Source organism: Lotus japonicus, chromosome 4 (genome assembly GCF_012489685.1).
Source record: "Lotus japonicus ecotype B-129 chromosome 4, LjGifu_v1.2".
In the NCBI taxonomy this organism is placed as follows: domain Eukaryota; kingdom Viridiplantae; phylum Streptophyta; class Magnoliopsida; order Fabales; family Fabaceae; genus Lotus; species Lotus japonicus.
The window spans coordinates 78,059,416-78,083,283 of NC_080044.1; the positions used below are offsets into that span (position 1 = coordinate 78,059,416).

The window sequence follows — 23,868 nt, forward strand, 5'->3', positions numbered from 1 at the left end:
AGTTAGATAATTATTCACATGCATATTTAATTACGTCTTAACAACGTTTAGAACAGTTGGTAAATAACTGAACTTCTTAAGCATCTTAGTTTAAAGTTCAATTTTTGAACGATGCATGTATAGAAGTCTACTTACTTAATCTAATATATAAGAGTTTTTGATAGATTAGTAGTTGATGTTAATAATTTTTTTAGCATCAAACAATCATATTTTAAACATTTACCATATTAATTAAATAAAAAAAAGTATTTCTCCTGATGCATATACTTTTTTTTTGTCATAAAAAAATAATGGTTGAAATTAGCAGACAAGGACATAATTTGTGAAAAGAATTGAGGACCCCAAATTTGTTGCGTAGAAATATCAAATTCAGAAAATTGAGACAAACCCACCCTGCTTCAAAATTGAACAAGATTCATAGCTCGTCGTTCTCTCTATCTCTCAAATCGAATTCAATGGCTTTTTCTGCAATTTCTACGACGCACTCTCCCCAATTCGTTCGCCCTCCAATCTCCCTTCGACAACACCAATCTCAAACTTCAGTCTCCTTTCTACGATTCAATCGCCCTAAATCACTTTCAATTCGATCAGTTTCAGTTCCAGGTACGCCTTTTCTATCATTTAATTTCTCGTCTGCTGATTATATAGTAAGCTTCTTAATTTCTCTGTTAATTGACATCATCGAAATTTCTGGCCATGGTGAATGATTTCATGATTATGTTGAATATTTGTATGATTATCTTCATGTAATTTCCGAATTTGATAGCTAGTTACGTATAGGAAAGAGGCACGCATATTCTTCTTCCATTTGATAATTCATGTCCTTGTTAGGAATTGTCGAAGGAGGTTGAGTTGCAAACAAGCACTATAAGAGAAACGGTTGAAGTTATATATGTGTCAAACCATGATTTATATCAAAGCCCAGTAAACAGATGCTGGAACTCTGTTGTTATATAACTTTTTCCTTATGATGATGAATGGATAAGCACATATTAGAAGAGTTTGACATCATTGTGTAGGTAGTTGTTAACTGTGAAGTTGAACCCCTTTTACAATCTGACATTACATAGTTAGATGATGATGATGATGCAATTAGGCGTTTGTAGAGTTTTGTTTGATTTCTTGACCTGAAGGGCTATCTTAGCAAGTTTGAGTGCCCTGAGTAAATTAAAGAAAAAGCCGATATATTTTTTTGGCGTCTTCATTCATTTTGATTCTAGGCCGTGTTTGGAAGAGTTTATTTGACCTTATCTTATACCATAAACATTTATGCAAGTATTTGGGTAAGCTTATGACCTACTTATAAGCTGTTTTGAGTTCAATTTCATTAGGTGCTCCATTTAGCTTATGAATAAGCGCTTATATGTATCTATAAGCTATTTTCAGCTCAATTCAATAAGCACTCCATATAACTTAAAAATAAACGTTTATATGATAAGTGTTTATTGTCTTAAGCATTTAATTGAGTTGTTTATTCAAACACACTCTTAATCACAGATTCAGAGTGCAACAGAATAATTTGGGTTTTGTTACGTACGAGTGTGTGCTATGTGCCCTTCCCTCCTCCCTCTGCTCTTATTCAATAGTAACTTTCACCTAACCTTTCAATATGTTTCAGCTGCTCCTTCATCTGGGTCTGTGGCGCCTGCAGTTTCGCTTACGGATCAAGCACTGAAGCACTTGAATAGAATGAGGTCTGAAAAAAATCAAGATTTATGTTTAAGAATAGGTGTAAAACAGGGTGGATGCTCGGGTATGTCATACTCAATGGATTTCGAGGACAGGGCAAATACAAGGCCGGATGACTCCATCATTGAATATGAAGGTTTTGTAATTGGTACGACTTCATATTCTGGTTCTTATCAGTTATATTTATATAATATTTTCCCCTGGGTTTTTGGGGTGGTTATACTTTAGCTACATTCTATGTGCATTTGTCATTGGCAAGCTTGCCAATGCACTTCACCTTACAAACTGCAATGCCATGACTTCGGGTGTAAAATTATTCTTCTAATTGAGCTATTTAACCAAAATATAAGTGGATGTGCACCACTTGGCAGTTGCAAGTTTATGGGTATACTAAACATGTAGTAGTAGTATTGAAAATCTTAATTATATTTTTATTGGGTAGGAGATTTTGGTTCAATATGGGCATACTTAACTACTTTAGGCTTTTAGTGTTTAATAATATCTTTGTACCACAAATACCTCATCTTTTTATTGGGAGTAGAAAGGATTCTATTCTATCTACTACAAGTGGTTTCAAACTTAAAAAAGGGTATTGTTTATTACTTTCAATGGCAACAAAGACTGAGTTATTTTATTAGAATTAATAATTTTTTCTTATAGTAATTAACTAATCTTAATGGATACAACTTCCAACTACCATAACAGTTATGCCCATTCCTTTTGCTTCATGTATCAACTAAATGTAATTCATCATGATATTATTTTCAAGATATACAAGCCAGTAAGTCAGTAACCTACTGTCTCTGTGTTGATTCAGTAGGAATACAATTTAAATCTTGACTGAATTGAAAAGTTGGTCCCCTCAACATGATCTTCTTATTTCAAAGCATTGTTAGTTAGAGTTTTGTAGTTATGATCTAATGAACAACATTTTAAAACTTTCATCTTTGAAGACTAACCTTGGATTGCTTCCGGACATTAAGCTTACTGCATATGGTATATAAAAGAAGGCAAATGAACATGCTGTGTCCCAATGTATGCTAAAGCATTACAAGAAACTTTTCTCTTTATGTTTCTATTGTTAATGCGCTAACTGCAACGCTAGATCTATTCATTTTTCTTCAGCTCTTGAGCTCTGATAAGCCACTGCATGGCATATTTGACTTCTCCATTTGTTCTTTGCAGTTTGTGATCCTAAGAGCCTACTCTTCATATTTGGCATGCAATTAGATTACAGTGATGCTCTAATTGGGGGAGGCTTCTCTTTCAAGAATCCTAATGCAACCCAAACGTGTGGGTGTGGCAAATCCTTTGCTGCAGAAATGTAATACCATGTTTATAAACAGTAGTTAAGGTTGTTGTACAAGCAACACTTTCAACTAAATATAGGCTTTTATTTGACATTACATTTAAGTTATTCCGATTTCAGTTTGTTTGTTGCGCTGCATTGGTTAATACTTGATAGTAAAGGTCTATACTCACTCATAGAAACTTTTTATTCTTTGTGGGGAATATCTTTGTCATATGTTGAAATACTGGATAAGCAGCATTATCAACTATCGTTCCATGTTTTTGCAGGTACATAAATGTTGGGTATTAATGGTGCACTGAAAACTCCAAATGTACCTGTCCTAAAAAAAAAAAAAACTCCAAAAGTACCAGCTGAAATATGAGATAAATTAACAAGGTAGTATTTTATGCTACATGTTTTCTGATAACATTCTCCATTTAGATTTATCATAAATATTGTATGATGAGAGGCATTTTGTGACATTAAATATGTAAATGCAAGAGGCTGTTTTCTGATGAATCAAAATGTAAATGCAAGAGGTAAAAGACTTTATATTTTGTGCTTTAAAAAAAATTATAATGGGGGCTAAAGCCCAAAAACAAACTAGAGTCTAGGGAACGAGACCTCAATTACATCATCTCTCAACAAAGGAAACGAAGAAAGGGTAATGTTCTCACTATGAAACCAAAACTCATAATCTCCATGCCTAAGGCTAGCATGGTGATCAGCACATCGGTGTGCTTCGCGAAAGATGTGAAAGAAAGACACCTCCCAATCATTTGATGCTAGCATGACGTCTCCTTCACTAAGTCTGCACAAGGATGACAATTAGGACACTCACATTTATCAAATTAAAGACTGCCAAAAAAATCCATCTCCACCCGAATAACATAGGGTTTGAGTTTTTTTTGTGTTTTGAATACTAATTGAGGGTCACGTGAACATATTTTCGTCTGCTAAAAACTCATTTTTCAATTATAAAAGTACTAATATATTGAAGCCAGCTTGGTTTTAAAGGGGTGATTTTCATATTTAGGCCTAATATGCTATTCTTGTGTGTGTGTGTTTTTTTTAACAAAAATGATAGAACCGAGAGAAAACACCTCAAAACTACTAGGCAGGGCGTCAGTGACATGCTGGAGAGGCCAGCAGAGGCTCACTCCTAAGTATGAGCGTTGGAGAATCTCCTCGATTAGGGCCGCCCATCAACTGAGATTACTCACTCCTAAGTGTGCGTTCTTTGTTTTGATGAAACTCTCGTGCAAAAAATTTCAGACATGAAAGAGAACCATCATACAAATTTATTTTGGTCCGATATATTTTCTTCGGGGCATAAAAAAAATAAAAATAAAAAGTAAAAAAGATGGTTTCAGAGAATTTCAGCCGTAGATTATAATGACCTAGCTCGACGTCATAGGATATCGAACGGTTGATATATAAGGCGAAAGCTATGCATCATGAAAATGGTGCACCCTACAAGTAGCAGATCAGTCCCCCACTGTGAAGAAGTAGGAATTTTCCCATCTCCATCGAACAAAACGAAGAAAGAAGCCCTAACGCGATTGAGGCAGTGAGAAAGCGAGAGAAAGAGAAATCAAGCTCATCAGCACAACCATGGCACTCCGTGCTCGTCTCTTTTCCAAATCCAAATTGGTTCGTATCTCCATTCCTTCTCTTCTCCATAGCCACCGATTCTCACAACCGATTCCATTTCATTTGTTTTTGGTTCTCACTTTGTATTTTCATTTCGGGATCTACACAGATTTTGCTTTTTCTTCAACGATATACCTAGCGATAACTGATTATCCATCTCACCTTTCGAGATAACAATTTAAAAAAAAATTTGGAGAATTTTCGACTAGATTTGAAGCTATTAGATTCCATTTGTTAATCCCTTTTGGTCAATTAGGTCATTGATTTGGGGCATTTGCGTTTTACTTATTGGCTGATTTTGATATGCATAACTTGTTTATTAATTAATAATATCAGCTTTGTGATCTACCTGCTGATTTTCTGAAATGTGCGCATTTTTATCATGTTATTGTAGGCCTATGGTAGCCAGGTACTTCTGCAAAAGGAGTATGCTGTTCCGGTTCGTCACTTTGCTAAAGAGTCTGCCCCTCCTGCCCTTAAGGGAGATGGTGAGTTCTTGTATTTTGTTTATTCTGTGATTTCGTTTATCGAGTTATAAATACCGGGGATAGTGGGATTTAAGGCTTGGTGATGGGTGTTTTTTGGTGGTGTTGTGGGTCACTAGTCATCCAATTCCTTGGGGGAACCTTCTGTAATGTTAGACATAGTTAATCTAGTTCAAGCCAAAGAAATTCCGTGCTATATGATTTTATAGTTTATCCAGTTGCTCTACTTTAGTTGTTTAATTGGCTTTTTATGCTTGCGGCTTGAGTTGGCTGTTTGTGTAGAAACATGCATTTTGATACTTATAGAAGTTTTTTTTTTTCTAATCACATTCTGACTGTATACTCTTAATTGAATGCAAAAGAGATGCTGAAGAACGTTTTTGTCGAGGTGAAGAGCAAATTTGAGACAGCCTTGGGAATATTAAAGAAGGAGAAGATCACCATCGCTCCAGAGGATCCAGCTGCTGTTTCTCATTATGCCAATGTCATGAAAACAGTCAGAGAGAAGTTAGTCTCTACTTTATCTGTCATTTTGCTAATATGTTTTTAGTTTGTCTTGTAATGTCCCAAAATATTGTATTATCTTTTTTCTTAGTTATATCGTGCCTAAGATTTCCTGTGCATAATGCAGGGCAAACTTGTTGTCAGAGTCCCAAGACATCCTTGCCACCATTGAAACAGAGACACAAGATATTCCAGATGCTCGAACTTATCTTTTGACCTTGAAGGAAATAAGAACCAAGTGTGTGATGATCTATCATTGATATCTGTCTGTCCTTTTACTTTTTTAGTTTGGACCAATTATACTTTTATTTTGTGATATGTAATATGTTTCTTTCTTTTCAGTTTACATTTTTTTCCATTGTCAAATAGTGCTTTTGACTTGAACCTCTGGTTCTAGAAATTGCCAAGTCTCTATTTTTTTTAATCGTGACTTCCGTGGAGTATTACTGTGATTTACCTGATTAGTCATCCTTTTCAATCATCTGTGATATACTGATATGCATATGTTTTATACATAGAAGTGATGGAAAAGGCAACATGGTGTAAACATCCCTTGTTTCATGGTGAATTGGGCTATAGTCACATTAGCTCATATTTATGTGTACATTCTTTTACAGGAAAGGTCTTTTAGATGATCTTGGTGCAGAGGCTATGATGATCGATGCATTGGACAAAGTTGAAAAGGAGTTAAAGAAACCTCTGCTGAGAAATGATAAGAAAGGAATGGACCTTCTCTTGGCAGAGTTTGATAAGATTAATAAGCAGTAAGTTCAGATTCCTAGATCTCTTCTTGACTTGTTGGGCTGATATTAAGTGGCATCTAGATTATATCCTTTCATCTGCAGTTATTTCCATTTACATTGCCATCGATTTTGAGCACGAGTTTTTCTAATTATTTGGTTATATTATTAATATTTGTTTTCTGTTAGAGTAGTATTTACAACTCACATATCTATTGTAAAATGCTCAGTTCGTCTAATGTTGAAGAAAAAGTTTTTTTTTTGTAAATGGAGAAAATTTCATTGAGTAGAAGGAAGATGTCAGTTGATTTTTCTAATTTATGAAGTTTTTCTGTATCTTTATTCTTTATGAAAATATTGAACCTAGCATGCATTGTTGCTTGTTTGTTGCTTGTATAGGCTATTCTTTGTTGGTTGTCATTGGCCTACTTTTTTGGTTGGGTTGTTTAAATGTCTAATTCACTACCCGAGGATTCAACTGTTTAAATTCTCTTCAGTTAAGCAGAAGGAATAGCTGGTTTATGATATCTGTACTTATTTTATTTATTTTTGACTTTCCTTGCTTCTTTTCTCTACCTTTGGTGGTGCCACCTTAGACTTGGAATTCGGAAAGAAGATCTTCCAAAGTATGAAGAGCAGCTAGAACTTAAACTAGCCAAAGCACAGCTGGAGGAGCTGAAGAAGGATGTTGTTGAGGCGATGGAAACTCAAAAGAAGAGGTATTACTCATGACACTTTTCTTATTATAGTATTTTTTTCTTTACATCATGCTCTTGATCAAGATAATTAAACTTGAGATTCTGCCGTGAGGAGGGGATAAATCATGGGATTGTAACACAGTTTGTACTTATCTTTGTTTTCTTTGTGAGTTTAACTCTAAAGATAGCCTTCACTCATCATTGTTCGCTATATCTTTTGAATTTGTAACATATGAAAATGACACAATGACCAATTGATTTGTTGTAAATATGACTATTGTTTTCTCTTCTAATGTTAGCAATGCAGTGTCTTAGAAATTTTAAATCATTTTGAGATTTATTTTTCCTTGTATGTTTGCTGTGGCAGGGAGGAATTCAAGGATGAGCGTGAAGCGGTTGATGTCAAAACTTTGGACATCCGGAACTTCCTTTAAATAAAGGCACTTAATCGGTTGATGTCAAAACTTCAAGATGTTTGCATATATTAGAATGTTGCATTTGGATAATGATGAAGCCATTTTTGTTCAATAAATAGACACACCAATGATTTTGAAGTGCTATACTGATGCCAGTTTGAAGATTCTTGAATTTTCGAGGTCTCTATATTCCAAATTCCTTGTTGAAACTGGGAATTTGAGTGATCAAATTTTCTAATTTTTTCTTCTGTTTTGTTTCCCAAGTACACTTATTTTCTTATTAATATTACGGCTGTTCCTGATATTGATCATTTGATCTGTTCGATCAACTAGAATTCATCTATCCAGGCAATCCTCTTTCAGCATTGAAAGTAAATGAAATTATGTGCTCTTAATCGTCAGATTTAATTGCATGACTTTAACTGGATAATATGTTCCTGGAAGTTTACAGATTTTAACCTTTTGGACTATTTATTTTACCAAATACTAAAAGGATGATGTGATGCTAGAATGATGACTTCCATTTGGAAGCAAATTGAAAATGTGTTTCTGTAGATATAATACAGAAGCGTCTCTTGATGTTTGACACGATTCCTCTCAAAATATTGCAGGAGTTAGTGTTAATATTTTCAACGGTTTTTTTCTTTCTATTGAAACACGATTAATTGATTTCCAGGTTATAACTTATACCAGGTTTAATGCGAAGTTCAAGTAGGTTTAGTTGTGGGGGATGTTGTACAACTAGTTATTCTTCTTTAGAAAAATGCTTATGAGTTTGTTATGACATGTCAGCTCAACATCTATTTAGCTTAAAGCATATTTGAAGATTAAAACGAAAATATTGTAAGTAGGACATAAAAAGATTAAAACGAAAAAAATGGTGTATAAAAAGGATCAAATTATTTCTCACGGCTCACTAGGTATTTTCTTTCAAAAGATTGTCTTCAATTCCTATAGCATACACATTTAAGCGACTTATAGTCCCGGTAGCATACATACTCCGTGGCGGTGACCAGAGCCAACTCATTCAAACATTTAATCATGAGTTGTGGCATATTGATTGCTCACCTCGTCTCTTTATCAAAAGGTAAAGAGATTGATCATCCCCTATGAAAATAAAACATGTTTTGTAATCACTAGTTCACTACTTAATGCAAGCACTCACGACGAAGTCTAAAAAATTTAGTTGTCAAGTTGATAATTATGTTGATCATCAATTCAAGGAAAAAATAAAAATGGAAATAAAAATGTTGAAAGTTTCTGGAGTTAGGAAGAAAGCTTCTCAAGTCTTCTCTTTTTCTGATAGGTAGCTTCATAGTCACTCATTCACAGTGAATAGATAATGTTGTGTAGGTAGCTTCATAATTAATTCATTTTCTGTTTTCATTTTGTAACCGCTTTCATGTCTCTGCAACTGCAACTTCACCTTCTCACACAACAAACACGATTCGGTTTTCTTCACAACAACAACCATTTCTCCCTAACCGCGTTCTTCCCTTTACCTTATTCTTCTCACCATGCCCAAACCTCACTCTCTTTTGCCTCACGACAATCCCATTTTCGGTTTCGGCCATCAACAACCGTCTTCTCCGCTGTGACGGCTGAGCAGCCACCTGGGCCGCCGGTGAGGTTGGTGGCTGTCGTTGGCAATGGAGCTGTCAGCCCCCTCAATTCTGCATCCTGGGAAGAAGTCATGCTCCACTCTGTTAAGCACCCTCTCTCTCTCTCTCTGAACCAGTTATATAATTCAATTTAGTTTAATATGTAAGATCGTAATAATTTGAAACCATTGATTGAATTGGGTGCACTTCATTTTTATGAATCGATATGTTATTTACTAGTACTACTGGTGGAAAACAAAGAGAGGAAATAATATGCATATGGATGAAGATAATGCTGTTAGTGTTATCTACTCATTATTATGTATTATCAGTTATCACTAGCTATTGTTGTAGCTTCAAAAAATAGAATAGAGGTATGAGTAATTTTGGTGAAACCTTCTTGTTATTGTGTAACTTACTGCATTATCTTCTATATTTAGATGTAATTTTGGTTAATGTGTATCCAAGAAGCACAAAACATATATCCAACATTATCCAACTTTTTGTTTGACAATTAATTCTATATGTACTCAATCCAAACTCAACTTAGTGCATGTTTGGATAGACAGTGAAAAATATGGTGAACAGAAGCAGCTTCTCTTAGCTTTTGCGAATGTCCACCATAACTTTAGCCCACCGTGTATCCAACATGCAGTTATACTAGGTATGGGTATGTATTTGGCTTAAAAAATGAAGTACCATTTTGCTCTTGAATTTGCTTGGATAATATGCAGTTTATTTCAGATTGAACAATTGAATATTTTTTTATGCTTTGTCTTTTGCTTAATATGTAGTAGGTCTGTTACAGTTCTGTGAAATGATTGGTGCGATTAAATTTTTTATTGGGTCCGATTCCAATAACAATCTCTTTTACCAGGCAAAAAGATTGAAATGGGTTGATGAAGGGTATGAACTTGTTGTATTCACTGATGAATGTATTCAATCTAATGGACAAATGGCCACCAGACTCCAGAAGGAACTACAAGAAGCTGATATATTGGTGATTGTTGCTGTAACAAACAAAGACTCAGTCGAGTGGATTAAAATCAGAAGCAAAACTGTTAAAAATGTGATATGCTTTGAGTCTTCACCAGATTTGAAGAACAGATTAGGAGGCTATGATGTTCAAAATGAAGCAAGAGGAAGTATATTTGGAAACATATTGGGAAATTCTCAAGTAGATAAAACTAAAGAGTCAAATGAAGTTGTGCAAACTGTATCTGAAGCGTGGGATCGTCATAGTTCTGATGATATAAGATTCTGTTTGCTATTAATAATCAATGCTTATATAAGGCCAGTTCCAGTATTGAAGAACTTGAGAGCAAAGGGATTTTCAACACTAAACTGTATGTTGAAGAACTGTGGCCGTCAAGTACTTAACTGCTTGTTGGATCCCAATTGTAGAAAAGCTCTTCAATGCTTGAATAAGTGCAGTCCTGTGGATCAAGTGTGTAATTATCGATGTATCGCCTCCTACGAAAGTACAAATCTAGAAGCCTTTTCACTTTGTGTATTACAGAAAAACAATTGTCTTGAGCTAGAAGCAGAAGTCCCTGACAAACCATGTGTGCCTCCAATGGTCGCGTTTCGGGGGCAGAACATGAGTCATGAAATTGCAGAAGATTTGTTTGTTGGTTGGTTGGGGAGTTTGCAATGGAGCTGGCGCGTTGTCGCGGGGCAGAACCCAGCATATGATCAATTTCCATGCCAGTACCAGCTATTCTACAGGGGAAAGGCAAGGGGTTCATTTTGGTATGAACCAGTATTCCAGGTGAAAACATTAGAAGGCCAAATGGTGTGGAGGAGGAGAAAATATAGGGTTAAGAGAGGTAAAACACCGGGTACATTCTACTTCAGTGTGTTAGATAATGGGGTTGTTTCAAATGAGTTTTGGACAATTGTGGAAGTAGCTGATGATCTTAGTTGGGGTTTGTTTCACTATCATGGAGCTGCTAGAGTTGCAGGGCAATCTTATACTGGTGCTGTACTTGCTAGTCCAGATGGAGCATTTCCAAATGAGAGACAGAGGACAAAAGTAGTTTCTGCACTGCAGAAATGTGAGATTAAAGAGTGGGAGCTGTACTATGTTGATAACTGTTCATGCATAGATCCTCCTTTGGGAATTCCTGAGGGTTCAAGTTTACATGCTGTGGTTCAAATTGAAGATCCAAATTGGATGCATGTTTGATTGTGCCTTGGCGTGCGTTTGTATTTCTGTCGGTGCACATTCCAAGGCAGCTTGAATGTGTTTTTAGTCAATCCATATCTCATATCTCATTATTGAAGTGAATTGTTTTTGGCCAACTTGAACTGAATGTATATACAAACACACTTATTAATTATATGATGGATTGGGCATGTCTCTAGGTTCAATAGTGCACGTGCAAGGAAATTCATTCTTTTGTGCTTCCTTCCTAGAAATTACTTATTTGCAATCACCTGGCTACCGTTGCCTATAATCGAATTATGTACCTTTGCAGTTCTACAGTGCACCTATTTCTGAAGCAAGTGATTTTGTATATCAATAATTCAAGCACCATAAATTTTATGAAAAATGAAGAAGCATTATCGATAGGGTCCATTTTCATCGGTGTAAGCGAATGTCACATCCATATAACCAGAATGAAGAGTCTGCATACTTTTTAGTGTAAGTTACAGCCTTTCTTTTTATGCAAGTTATAGATCTACATCTATGTTGCATAGTTGATAACATTTTAATGGTGTGTAATGATGAATTCCACTGAAGATTTTGTTGAAAATAATATTATACTACACATTGGCATAGGATTCTACCAAAGGAGAAAACAACTAGAAATAGTTCCAACATTTGTGCAATGCACTGAAGTCGTAAAACAAGAAGAAAAAAGCAAGTAAAATGATAAAGATATAGATACATGTATGTCATGTTATAAAGTAGTAATGCTGCCTGCCAATTTCCTTGAATAAAACTAAAAAAATGCATCAAAATATATGTTGACAAAAAAAAATATAGCAGTAGCATGGAATGTGTACTTCAGTTTTTTTTTTGTAAGTGCCCGTTTCTCGTTTGTGGTATGAGAAAAGTAAAACACTCATCCTAATACATCAACGGAGAAACAAAATTTTATGTTAACCCAAACATGAATAGTTAACATAGATCAGGGTTGAATTCAATAGAAAGCCAAATATACACTAAATAAATAACTTAGCCATCAAGACCAAGACAAACACACGACATTGTGAGGAGATTACCCCCGGTTTTTCATTTTGGACGTTTATCTTGCTCTATATGGCTTGGGGTTCTGACTTCTGTCCTGGACAAACAATCTCTGAAATCATCATGTTTTTCTCTTAGTCAAGTTCTTTTCTTTTTGCTTGATTTGTGGTTGGAATCGTCTTTACCCCGCTTTCTTTCGCTCTTATGACCGTCTTTATCCCGCTTTTTTTCACTACTATGACTACCCTTCTTTTCAGCCTTACTGGATTTCACACTAATAAGACCACCTGTGGGTAATTTTCCACCATTATTTTCTAAAATATTATCAAGGCCAGATTCTCCATCTTTAATGGCATACTGCTGGAGCAATTCAGGAGTAAAGAGTGCTTCTGCTGTTGATTTCATGTCATCCTATCCAGTAATAACAATTTGAAATAAGAGCTACTAAAAATTGGATGTGGAAACAAATAAGGATGGGGATTAGGGTAGGATTTACACAAAATAAAGCAAAGACGACATACCTCAACTTGTTTAGCTGCATTATTGAGGTCCTCATCCACCGAGACACTATGAGGTTCCATAACAATCTAGGGGAAAAATAGAACACGACCCAGAAAAAAGGTAAGAAAAAGAGTATGATTAGCGAAAGATAAGAAAAAAGTAAATAGCGATTTAAGTCTCCGAAAGATTTGAGGTTGGTTACTCAAATTTCTGAAAGATAAAAATCACCAATCTTGCCCCTCAGATCAAAATGTGATCAATTTAGTCACTTTCTCAAGTACTAAATTGATGGCCTTTTCATTATAAAAATGGCGATTACATCTTTCAGGAACTAGAGTGACTGATCCCAAGTCCTTCAATGACCAAAATGACCATTTACTTGATAAGAAAAGGACCCATAGTAGTAAAATTGGCGTCCCTCCACACACTGCATTACACCATCACATGCATGTGAGGAGTTCATTAACCAAGCTTGGTTTGAATTCTAGTGAAAGCATCATGCCATGGAGCACAGAAGATAAACCAGAAACTTACTTTTTTCAGCCGTGGCAAGGTTGACTCAATCTCCTTGGATGCAAGGCCATATAGATATCTGTAGAACTTCTGCATTACTTTTATAAATAGAGACAATATTTGTTGCCTTTCCAACTTCATTTGTCCCTATCAAACGAAAGGGCATGAATGAGAGAAGACATTAAACAGGAAAATTACTTTTACATCAAAGAAAAAACAAGGTGGTCTACTCAACCTAAAAATCAAGCAACAAACATATTCGATGAGTATGTTATCATGACAGTCACAGATTGAATGTAATCCAAAAAATTTCCAGAACATATCCGGTAATAGGAGTGTGATTGTCTAATTGCTTGCTGCATTAGTTGTAAACAAATTAGTAAGTTGGTGAACAGACCTCAATGTGCGAAATGTTCTGAGTCTGCAGACCAGTGCATAGTAACACAGAAGCTTGTGCGGGCGTCAACGTAACTGGAAGCTTTTCTTGGAAGTACAGATGTGCAAGGGTAGGAACTAAATCTAAAATCTGTCAGAAAAAAAAAATTAAAATAATTCTTAGAAGTACTCCAAATAGCATAAACAGGTGTTCCTCATTATGTAACAGCCAGGGTCGAAGCTTGTGTTACATCATAACCTCAGCATATGTATACTGTGCAGAATATTTAATATCATTAGGCTACCATCCTGGACGACTTAAATGCCATTTATCTTTAGGCCGAACATTATCTCATTTTCCGATTTTGGTCCATCACAATTATCAAATTTGATGCTCATGATCGTGATGCAAACTCAAGTGAATATTAATCTAATTTGCTCAGCCACTGCGGTTTATCTAATCAAAATGATCACACAAACTTCAAGATATTTATTTCAGTGAGAAAACATCATGCGATTCATGCCGAATAAATGACAATGACTCTGTTAAAAATGTATTGATTTCCATACAATTGAACCATGTCCAATTTCTATGACAAGAAACTTTTTTTGGGTGTTTGCAGGGAGGAGGAAGGTTAAGTAAGATGGAATTCCAATTTTAAAATGTTACCAAGGGGCTGAGAACCCTCAAGACTAAGGAGTAAAGGTGGAGAATTTTCAAGTACCAAAAATGCATCACACACATCATCAGAAACCATTAAGAAAAAAATCAGCATTCATCAGGAGATCTTACCAGATGAAAGTCAGCAAGATTGTCAACATAAGCCTCCAGTCGCTTCATATCATGTGGTGTTAGATATTCTTTAACTGGTCCCAAAAATTTATCAGAAGTAGACTTCATGGGCTCTTGCTTTGAGAAATCGATTTTTGGATCTATGATGCTGCATAAATTATCACTATAATTAGCATTTCGAAAAATGGAGATGCAGATCGTAAGAGTTCAAGGAACTCTAAAAAGGTTAAAGCTAGGATAATTGTGGTAACTTATTTTAGGAATGTGATCATTTCAGTTTCAAAAACCAGCTACTGTTTTATACTAGGTTCGAAATAAAGAAGAGCATATCCCTTTGCATATGAAACAGACTGCCTATTTTTGCATTTCACGCATAAGGTCATATTTTATAATATATCATTTTGTAAGACATGGCAAAGGTCGTCTTTAGCACAAAACATAAGTGAAAGAAACGTGTCTAGTTGAAGAAAAAGAAAGAGCTCCTCTCAGGTGTACTCCAGTCTTAATTCTTGTTCCTTCTCATTCTTCAAAAAGAGACAACTTTACCTTCCTAATCCCCTTTGGATTTGAGCTCTCCTCTAAGATGAGTTCTTCATTAAGGCCACATAAAGCTATATTGCCTAATGATTGTGTCCTTTTTTCCCCTGATTCTGACATTAATGTGTCATTAAAAAGGTTTTTGAAGGGATAAGTCAATATTGTTTGGAAGGGCCCAATACCCCCGTCATTTTCAGTTACTTTCTTTCTACGAGAAAAAAAACGAAAGAGCTCCTCTCAGGTGTACTCCAGTCTTAATTCTTGTTCCTTCTCATTCTTCAAAAAGAGACAACTTTACCTTCCTAATCCCCTTTGGATTTGAGCTCTCCTCTAAGATGAGTTCTTCATTAAGGCCACATAAAGCTATATTGCCTAATGATTGTGTCCTTTTTTCCCCTGATTCTGACATTAATGTGTCATTAAAAAGGTTTTTGAAGGGATAAGTCAATATTGTTTGGAAGGGCCCAATACCCCCGTCATTTGGTGCATACAGTATGCAGTTTTCAGAGATAATTATCTTTCCTGCATCCACTTTTATATGCTAGTCTTAACCATTTTTATGATGTTCCGCAAATGGATATTCTAAAGGGGATTCAATGATAGACATGCGAAAAGAGGTAAGCTTCGTTCTTAAATCTTCTTTCAAGTTTGCTTTGGCTTGTGTGTTTTGAGTGTTCTGTTATCTTAGGAGCATACCTCCCCGGCTGCTGTATTATCTTTATGTTAACTTTTTTAAAAAAGATAAAGATCTAGAAAGTCGTATTCATAATATGATTTAATCGTCAACATTGTCATATGTCAACATGATCTACAAATTCATGTCAATACCTGACATTGAGAACAGTGTATAGTTAAATTTTTAATACTAACCTCATAGCAAGCCTGCATTGCATGTCACGAAAAGTAGAAGCGAGAAGTCTGGTAAATCTTTGTCTGAAATCTACAATTAGTGGACTAAATCATCAATTATTATAAAAATGAATTGAACAAAAGATTATTAAAAAGGATTAGGGACCTACCTTGGTAAAATGGACCAAAAAAGCCCCATTGATTTGATCCGTCAACTTCAATTTCATCATTGTTCAAGGGTTTCAGGACCATACAAGAATGCTCACCAGTCACAGTATTCTGTCAAGTTGAGGAAACAATATTTTAATTGATAATAAAAATAAATTCAGTATCATCACATAGAACACTGCTTAAGAAAGAATAAAGCTTAACTGGAATTTGGCCAATGTAGAAAGGAGCAAACTTATGCTTCTTCCAAAATTTAAAAAGGTCCAAGGTTAGCCCAAAAGAGACACCAATGTAATGGAGCTTCTCCGGGCGCCTTTCACGCAGATGTACTAGCAAATGAGGAAGATCTGCTCTAGGTTTTATATTCTCTTCAAGTAGGGAAACCTGAGATCATAGTTTATCATAAATAAGGTAAAGCATATATTGGAAAGATAAACATAAATTGAAATACTAAAGAGCAGAGACAATAACAAATAAAATTTAGTTTGTCAAATTTTATTAAATTGTGGCCTTCAATGTATATTTGGACTCAGTCAGTAAACACTATAAAAGCTAATAGAAACCAATTATTAGAGAATTGCTACAATTAACATGCATAGGTAAGGCCTACCTAAAAGGAATGTTTGTCTTTCTTTATGAAATTCAGGCGAAGCAAGTGAAAGAAACAAACAGAAAATATAAAAATTTGACAAATATGAATACAATATAAAATACAAGGATATATTTCTCATGAGATATAAAAAATGCTATAAGCAAGAGATAGCTCTACTGCTCTAGAGTTAGAATATCTGACACCTTTTTTTTCTTTTTCATGTAGAAAGCATTAAATGACAGTGGCCATAAGTTATTTATTTTATGAAGAGCACTAGACGATAATGTCCCGTAAATAACCATATCCATAGTTACAATGAGCAGTGAACTGCAAGTTCGACTGAAAAGCCCAGCTAAGAGACATGAGGAAGAGGAGGACTGAACCTTGGTCTTACCCATGCCAAACTTCTAATCAGCTAGACTACAGAAACACTCCTAAGATAGCTCCAATAGTATTATGATATACAAAACTTTTTGAGACAGAAATGAATTAAACAATCTAAACATATGAAAAGAGGGGACAAATGTACCTTCTCTGCAGCTTCTGTAACCCTAACAGGCGGAGCCTGTATTCCATCTTCAACATCAACTTCAGAGATAGGAGTAAGTTGTCCTTCATAGTAACTGCAGGGTATGAAAATGATAAATTAATGATATTATTAATTTATTATTATTTTGACATTTTTAATTAAGACTAAAATCAGGAGCAGGTTACAGCATCTTTTATAGCAAAGTATTAATGACTGGACGATTCATAAACACGTCAAATCATATAATTTTGGCAGCCCCATGGATGAGACTCCCACCATTTTGAATCCAAGAGGGTTAGATTTGCATAGCCTTGTCATATAATCGAAGAAGCTATTTCTGTGACTAAAACCTATGACCAACAGGTCCACAGGCGGCAGCCTAGCACTTGAAAATGGAGTCTGGAATTCTGTGTAATCAGACCCACAGCAAAATATTTATACTATAACAGCATTACTTAAAGTAATTACAATAGGAGTTAAAGCAGCTCTAACCACACCATTGAACAAAGGCTAACACCAAACAAAATAAATATTAAATTAATAATTTCTGAGGAACACTCAATACTCATAGAACCTCTAATAAGAAGCAAACTGTCCACCTACCGTGTTAAAAGCTCAACAGCTTGCGAACCATATCCAAGCTGGAATTAAAGAAAGATCAAAGAGAGGTGTTACAATTTTGGATGAATCTGATCAAACAAAACTAGACAGCAGAAACTAGAAGTTACCCTCATGGCACTAGGGTGCGTAGCAATGCGTACAATGCGAGCACCTGAAAGTGAAGGAAAAACAGTGTCTCGAAATTGCTCACAGAATTTCCATGGTAATTGATCTCCAAAAGGTTGACGACCATTGCTCAAACTTTGCATTGCTGACTGACGAGATATCTGTCCCTCAAGGGCAACCTGTAAATAAAAGTTATGGATTGCGGGAAGTCACAACAAAAGGCAAGCTTAATAAACAGAAAATGGGACAACAAGCATAACCCTATATGTTGTAAATAATGTAAACAAAACTAATTTAGGGCAGAATAACTACACATTTCTACTTTAAAATTTTCCCTCCAGGATAGATTTAACATTTATTTAAAAGTTGAACCAAAAAACCGTGAATCAGTTGAACAGTCCGGTTTTTAAAGTATTGATTAAAACAAAGTAGCGAGCTCCATCTTGGAAGCCAATAAGACAGGCAATATGCAGAAATGCAGATTTAGGCTAGAGATGCAAACCTGGATGACACACAAAATATCAGGAAGTTGATTCTTTGATTCATCAACAGGTCCTGTCATTCAAACACTATTATATTTGCAATTGAAGTCATTTACAGAGGAACCAAAGAAGAATAACTAGAAAGAAGAAGTCTACCAAGTAGTACAAATAAGTGGTGTGCTGGAGCATCTGCCATCAGTTGCAGATCATTCGGAGAATTCTTATAGTGTGATGCAACATATAAGGCCATCATTCGCTGCAAGAAAGTTAATTTCTTAGCACACAATTTGAACACGTTAAAATATTAATCACAACTCACCCAACATAATCAGGTAAATCTGGTTTTACCTGCAAAAACAATTCACTCTCTCTGTGATACGAAAAGAGAGTATCCCGATTAACATAGTATAGATCACACTCACTGGCTGGAGGTAATCTGATTTCAGGAAAAAAGAACCGTAAATGGAGATTACAAAAATGGCCTCATCTTCCAAGTAAATAAGAAATAAGCAAGAAATAACCTGGTAATATTAGGAATAGAATTTGAAACATCTAAGCAAAGTAATGTGTTAAGCCAGCTTTCGATGGGATCCCCAGAAGCGTATCTAATGGACTCACTCAGTTCTATTTTCTTAAAGAGACGACCTGAAAGATAGAAGTTTTAGCAATAACACATGCAACTTTAAAAATTATATGCATTACAAAATTTGATTTGATCATTGGAATCCAAAGATCTTGATCTCATAATCCATTTATATTGTATTTTCATTATAAACATTGAATGACACACACATTGTTTATTAAAAGTGAGATATAAAATTCAGGGGCAAACAAGTACCAGAACCAGTGCCCTCTGTGCCCTTTGCAGACAAACAGCTCTGCTCTTCCAGTTGCTGCAGAAGTTTTAGTGACAAGGACCGCCCAGTACCTTCATAACTTTCCATGAGTTCAAAGAAAGAGTTCAGTGATCAAGTCACATCAGAAGTTAACTACTCTCTTAAATGGGAGACACGTCAAACTCTTTTAACCAGAGGAAGGAAATGGCTAAACAAAACTAAAAAGGATCGGAAATTCTCCATTAAAAAGTTGTACTTTGACATCATACCCATTAACAGTCGAAGATAGGAAGACGAGATATGGGCCAAGCAAAGACTTCACCACTGGCAGTGGAATAGCAGCTGCTTCGTCAACAACCAACAGTTCAACTTGTGAAAGCTTTTCATGCTCGTGAGGCAGTATATACTGAATAAAATTAAAACAAAAATAAGTCCGAAGTTACATTTAATTGCAACCTCAAGGCAACAGTCAGTTGCTGTAACAACGAGACGTTTTAAGCTTTATTTATTATTGCAGATGCATTCCCAACAGACTTACCTGAATTGTCTGTCTGTGGTGTTTGTAAATATTGATCCTTACAGTAGCTTTCTTAAACTCAGGATTCAAACTTCTCACCACATCAAAATCAATATGTTCCTATTCAAATTGGAAACCATACCATTCTTAGACAAACTTCATTCAACTTTCTATACACAAACAGTCCAAAAGCAAAGCAGGTTTGGATTGATACACAGTTATAAGAAAGGATATTAATTGAATTACCATAAATAACTATTAGAAGAATTCTTTTTGTTTTTTTCTATTCGCTCCTTTCCCCCAATAAATGAAGGGGAAATAAGATGGTGGTAAGACCTAAAATCAACAGGAAGTGAACACTCATTTGTTAATTGGTATCTTACAGCCAGAGTAAATAGGTACAGCAAAACACTATACGCTTGCTATTCCTAGAATAGTACCTACATCTGAAATCTTATTATTCAATTTTCTCATCTATGACATTAACTTTTATATGGTATGCTTAGTGGATATATAGCAAATGAATAATATTTTCATTAAAAGGTAACTAAATTAACTAGCTGCAACACAGGTATCTTACTTAAATTGATTAAAGCATAATTATCTGTGAGGAGACTAAGACTTCATTATAGGCAAAAACCGTAGAGATGATTCACTCAGAAGATGATATAGTACGTATGAAGGGGAAACCCTTAAAAGAATTATTTCTCCTTTTCTGTTCGATATCAGTCACTGTTAAACTATTATGACTCTTTCTATTATATTTCCATTTCAGTTTCTCTGAGTTTGTAATCGGTTCCCATTTCTGGTCTGACACATGGGCAGCAGTTGGAACCTATTTTCTTCTTTTTTTTCCTCTTCAACAACTCACTTTGAGTGAAGAGGAAGAAGCTCCGTTAATTTCAAGATGAGTAAAATAATAGTCTCTCTATTTCAAACGTTATCTAGAGTCCATACAACCAATGGAACCAGAAAATCTGCTTAGTCCACAAGTTGATAAAACGGATGTTCATAACAGATCTCCATTATTAACAAATAAAATGGTTGTTAGCCACAGGGAAATTATCCAAATATGTACCACATTATTGTTTAAATGGACAATGAACCATTAAGTAATCAAATACGAATGTCAGTGGTTACTTACAACTCACATCCATTACCAAAGTTAAACTGCTCGATTGTCCTCCTTAGAACTTATGCAACAAAATGATCTTAAATAACCAGTAACAGTTATAACTGTCAATAAGGGAGAGAACATGTACCTTGTAGTCAAGTGCATCAAAACCTTTGCATATAAACTCAAACAAGGTTTTCAAGTTCTCAGGGCTAGGTGCAGTTACAAAGATATTTGAATACCTACAAAGATCATTTTCCAATGAGATCCTAAAAATAAATTGCTGTATCTATCAGATAAAAACCGATATGTATCTCTGAAAAGCATATTACCCCACAGCAACAGCTCCAGCAATTGATAAACCAAGAGCAGCTGATTTCCCACGGCCACGAGCTGCCAACAAGGCAACAGTACTACGAAGAGTCTTGTCCAAAACTGCATCCAGAAATGTGACGACAGCTTTTCCCTAGTAACAAAAACCAAATAAAAGTCACTCGCATCAAACCCACAGAAAAAGCAATGTGGTTGACCATAGTAGACAATGAAAAACTGAGAGAAACAATACCTGGTCCAAGGTGCAACATTTCTTAATCAATGGTCCAACAGGGAAATATTCATTTAGTTGTTCTTTAAGGATCTTCAGATTCTGTTCTGCTTCTGAAAGCCCAACAAAGTCCTACAAGATCAATTCAGAGACAAAAAGTTACACAAAACTCCACCGAAATTTAAAGAAACAATGTCTTGCTTGGCTGCCAAGTGCCATGAAAAGGACTGGAGAAGAAAACAAATTGCTACAATATTATTCAAATGTCTCTGGCAATATGATTAAGGAAATTGCAAAGCCATGCACTAAAATTAATTGGAGGTTAAAATAGAGTAAGAATGTAAGACTAACAGTTATTCAAATTGCAAAATGAATAAATGTCTACTAATGTTCAAAATTACAATTATCATATAATAAAAATCACAACAAATAAGAACATCATCACTCTCGATTCTAGTTGGTGGGAAAGAACATATTGTTTACCATAATCTTAAAAAATATCAAAGAAGACGTTATATATTAAAGTCAGAACTTAAACCTGGGGAAATATAAAAACACAGAATTTGCTTTGCACTTTTGCTAACTTTAAAAGTAGGTCTTTCTAACCCCCCCCCCCCATATCTTGAAGGAGTAAATAACAAACATAACTTCCAAGATACATGTATTAAAGATAGCGAAAAAAGGAATGAATAGATAGTTAAAGATGCAATGGTACCTCCTTAACAGGAACTGCAGTAATATGCTTAATGTGAGATGAAATGGGTAATATATTGAGCTCATCATCCATGACCACACATGCCTTGCAAGAAGCAAGTGATAATAAGAAGCGTTCATTGAAGCGCCCAGTTGCCTCAGAATGGGATTCTGTTCGAAATCTATCGTGGACATCCTGCAATCATTGAAACACATGAAAGTTGAACAGAATGACGCCTCCAACAAAAGGGTAGCATGGTAGCCAATGGCCTTATAACATAATCACTTCCACTGAAGCACTCACTAACATAGTTATTTCTAGGGGTAAAATCAACTTTTCAGTTTCAACATACAATACATTTATTTGAACGATACCTAAATTATATGGTAAACAGTTTTAGGTTTGAGACTGAACTTACAAAAATGTGAATTTGTCCTAATTAAAAAATGAACTCATGTTGGTAGAAGCTGAGTTTCGTACGAAAACTTTTAGAATATCTCTCGCATGCACTGTGAATCTTTTTCTATGTGATTTTGTAATTTAAAAGGTTGAGAGAAATACAAAGGTGTAGAGGAGTAAAGAGAGAAATACATGAAGGTGTTGTGCAATGTATGCTGTTACTACTATTTATCAGCTTATACATAGACATGTATGCTAGAAGTTTCATGGATAAGATTTTCATCATCATTCATTCATACCATCACCATGGTGTACAGACTGGTCAGCGAGGAAAGAGAACGAAGCAGCAAAACAACCAACCCTCCTCCCTCCACCGTCTCTATCGTTCTTGCTAGGAGATTAGGTGTCAACGCCTCGAAATCCTAAAAGGAAAGGGGAAGGCGAAACTGATTAATAATGTAAAAAATGAAACAGAAAGACAACCTAGAAAAGATAAGAGATTGAGCTCGTAGGAAGTGCAAGATACCTGGAGTATACACATCCCGTAGGTATTACCCAGAATTCTCTCCGAATCCTTATACAAACAATAACTTAGTTCCCCAGTCTCCACGAACAACGAAAATGAATCCACTTTCTCGCGATCCAAAAGACCCCTCTGCATCAATTGTTTAACCTTTTTTTCACGCTTTTTCTTATGACTGCAATCACAAGCATCTTAATCAAGTTCACGGAAAACCTCCTTCAAGGTAATCAAACAAACCAACACAGCAGCACTCCACGATTTATTAACATAAGACAAATTCATCAATTATATACCGAACCTGCTCATTTCAAGCTTGTCCTTGTAACACCATAAAACATTTGGCTTGGACTTGATCTGTGCCTTGCCAAGCATGTAATGAAGATTCACAATCTGCACATAAAAAGTTACACTACTCTTAATTTCTTTTGGCAATAAACACAGTTTCCAACATCGTTACAAATATCAGGAGCTTATGGCTACGAGGTTGCTACTATGAAAAAGTGTTTGTTGAAGAAAGCAGTAGACCTGGTCACGGGACTTGTTGCCGATGATGACGAACATGGACCTGTGCCTTGATTTGACACCATTTTCAATGAGAGTTCTGATTCGTTCATCCACCTTCTTCCTCATTTTTCTGCTACAAAATCGAAATTGTCACAAGTCAGTGGAACATGATAACAACAACGATTACAGTTGTGGGTGCGAAGAGAGAAGAGGAAGAGTAACTAAGAATTGGGAGATGGAGAAAAGGAAGAGAAAACAATACCTGAAGCAAAACGATTCGATGTCAACGGCAGCAGGTAGTTGATTTGAGGAAGCCAAGAACCACAGATTCCAGTTAGTTACTACTTGTTAGGGTTTATGGAGAGGTTTTAAGGGGAGGGTATCTGATGAGAGGAATTA

The 23,868-nt window shown here is 35.4% G+C and overlaps 4 protein-coding genes across 5 annotated transcripts; 3 read left to right on the forward strand and 1 right to left on the reverse strand.

Annotated features, from left to right (window-relative positions):
- The first annotated feature begins 351 nt into the window (after window positions 1-351).
- Window positions 352-3,095, forward strand: LOC130710903 (iron-sulfur assembly protein IscA, chloroplastic). Its single transcript, XM_057560289.1, has 3 exons — window positions 352-603; window positions 1,619-1,837; window positions 2,875-3,095. Exons 1-3 carry the CDS (start codon window positions 456-458, stop codon window positions 3,015-3,017), a joined length of 510 nt encoding a protein of 169 aa, XP_057416272.1. The 5' UTR covers window positions 352-455; the 3' UTR covers window positions 3,018-3,095.
- Window positions 3,096-4,472: 1,377 nt separating this feature from the next.
- On the forward strand, window positions 4,473-7,778 carry LOC130710902 (probable ATP synthase 24 kDa subunit, mitochondrial). The gene is made up of 7 exons (XM_057560288.1): window positions 4,473-4,633; window positions 5,028-5,121; window positions 5,481-5,625; window positions 5,750-5,860; window positions 6,240-6,386; window positions 6,959-7,081; window positions 7,428-7,778. The coding sequence occupies exons 1-7, from the start codon at window positions 4,595-4,597 to the stop codon at window positions 7,492-7,494; spliced, it is 726 nt and encodes a 241-aa protein (XP_057416271.1). The 5' UTR covers window positions 4,473-4,594; the 3' UTR covers window positions 7,495-7,778.
- Window positions 7,779-8,723: 945 nt separating this feature from the next.
- LOC130710900 (violaxanthin de-epoxidase, chloroplastic) lies at window positions 8,724-11,487 on the forward strand. The gene is made up of 2 exons (XM_057560286.1): window positions 8,724-9,181; window positions 9,955-11,487. The coding sequence occupies exons 1-2, from the start codon at window positions 8,879-8,881 to the stop codon at window positions 11,263-11,265; spliced, it is 1,614 nt and encodes a 537-aa protein (XP_057416269.1). The 5' UTR covers window positions 8,724-8,878; the 3' UTR covers window positions 11,266-11,487.
- A 494-nt stretch (window positions 11,488-11,981) lies between these two features.
- LOC130710899 (RNA cytidine acetyltransferase 1) lies at window positions 11,982-23,868 on the reverse strand. Of its 2 annotated transcripts, none has more exons than XM_057560285.1 (27): window positions 23,732-23,868; window positions 23,491-23,599; window positions 23,264-23,355; window positions 22,969-23,140; window positions 22,742-22,864; window positions 22,065-22,238; window positions 21,371-21,481; window positions 21,138-21,271; window positions 20,954-21,047; window positions 19,713-19,811; window positions 19,444-19,580; window positions 19,177-19,274; window positions 18,860-18,983; window positions 18,687-18,774; window positions 18,495-18,594; window positions 18,359-18,411; window positions 17,859-18,035; window positions 17,734-17,771; window positions 17,131-17,224; window positions 16,214-16,393; window positions 16,012-16,120; window positions 15,863-15,932; window positions 14,456-14,603; window positions 13,685-13,813; window positions 13,309-13,434; window positions 12,795-12,860; window positions 11,982-12,684 (listed from the first exon to the last, which is right to left on the reverse strand). In XM_057560285.1, exons 2-27 carry the CDS (start codon window positions 23,593-23,595, stop codon window positions 12,412-12,414), a joined length of 3,114 nt encoding a protein of 1,037 aa, XP_057416268.1. In that variant the 5' UTR covers window positions 23,596-23,599; window positions 23,732-23,868; the 3' UTR covers window positions 11,982-12,411. The 2 variants fall into 2 exon arrangements, with proteins under 2 accessions (XP_057416268.1, XP_057416267.1); XM_057560284.1 differs by having other exon boundaries at window positions 23,491-23,602.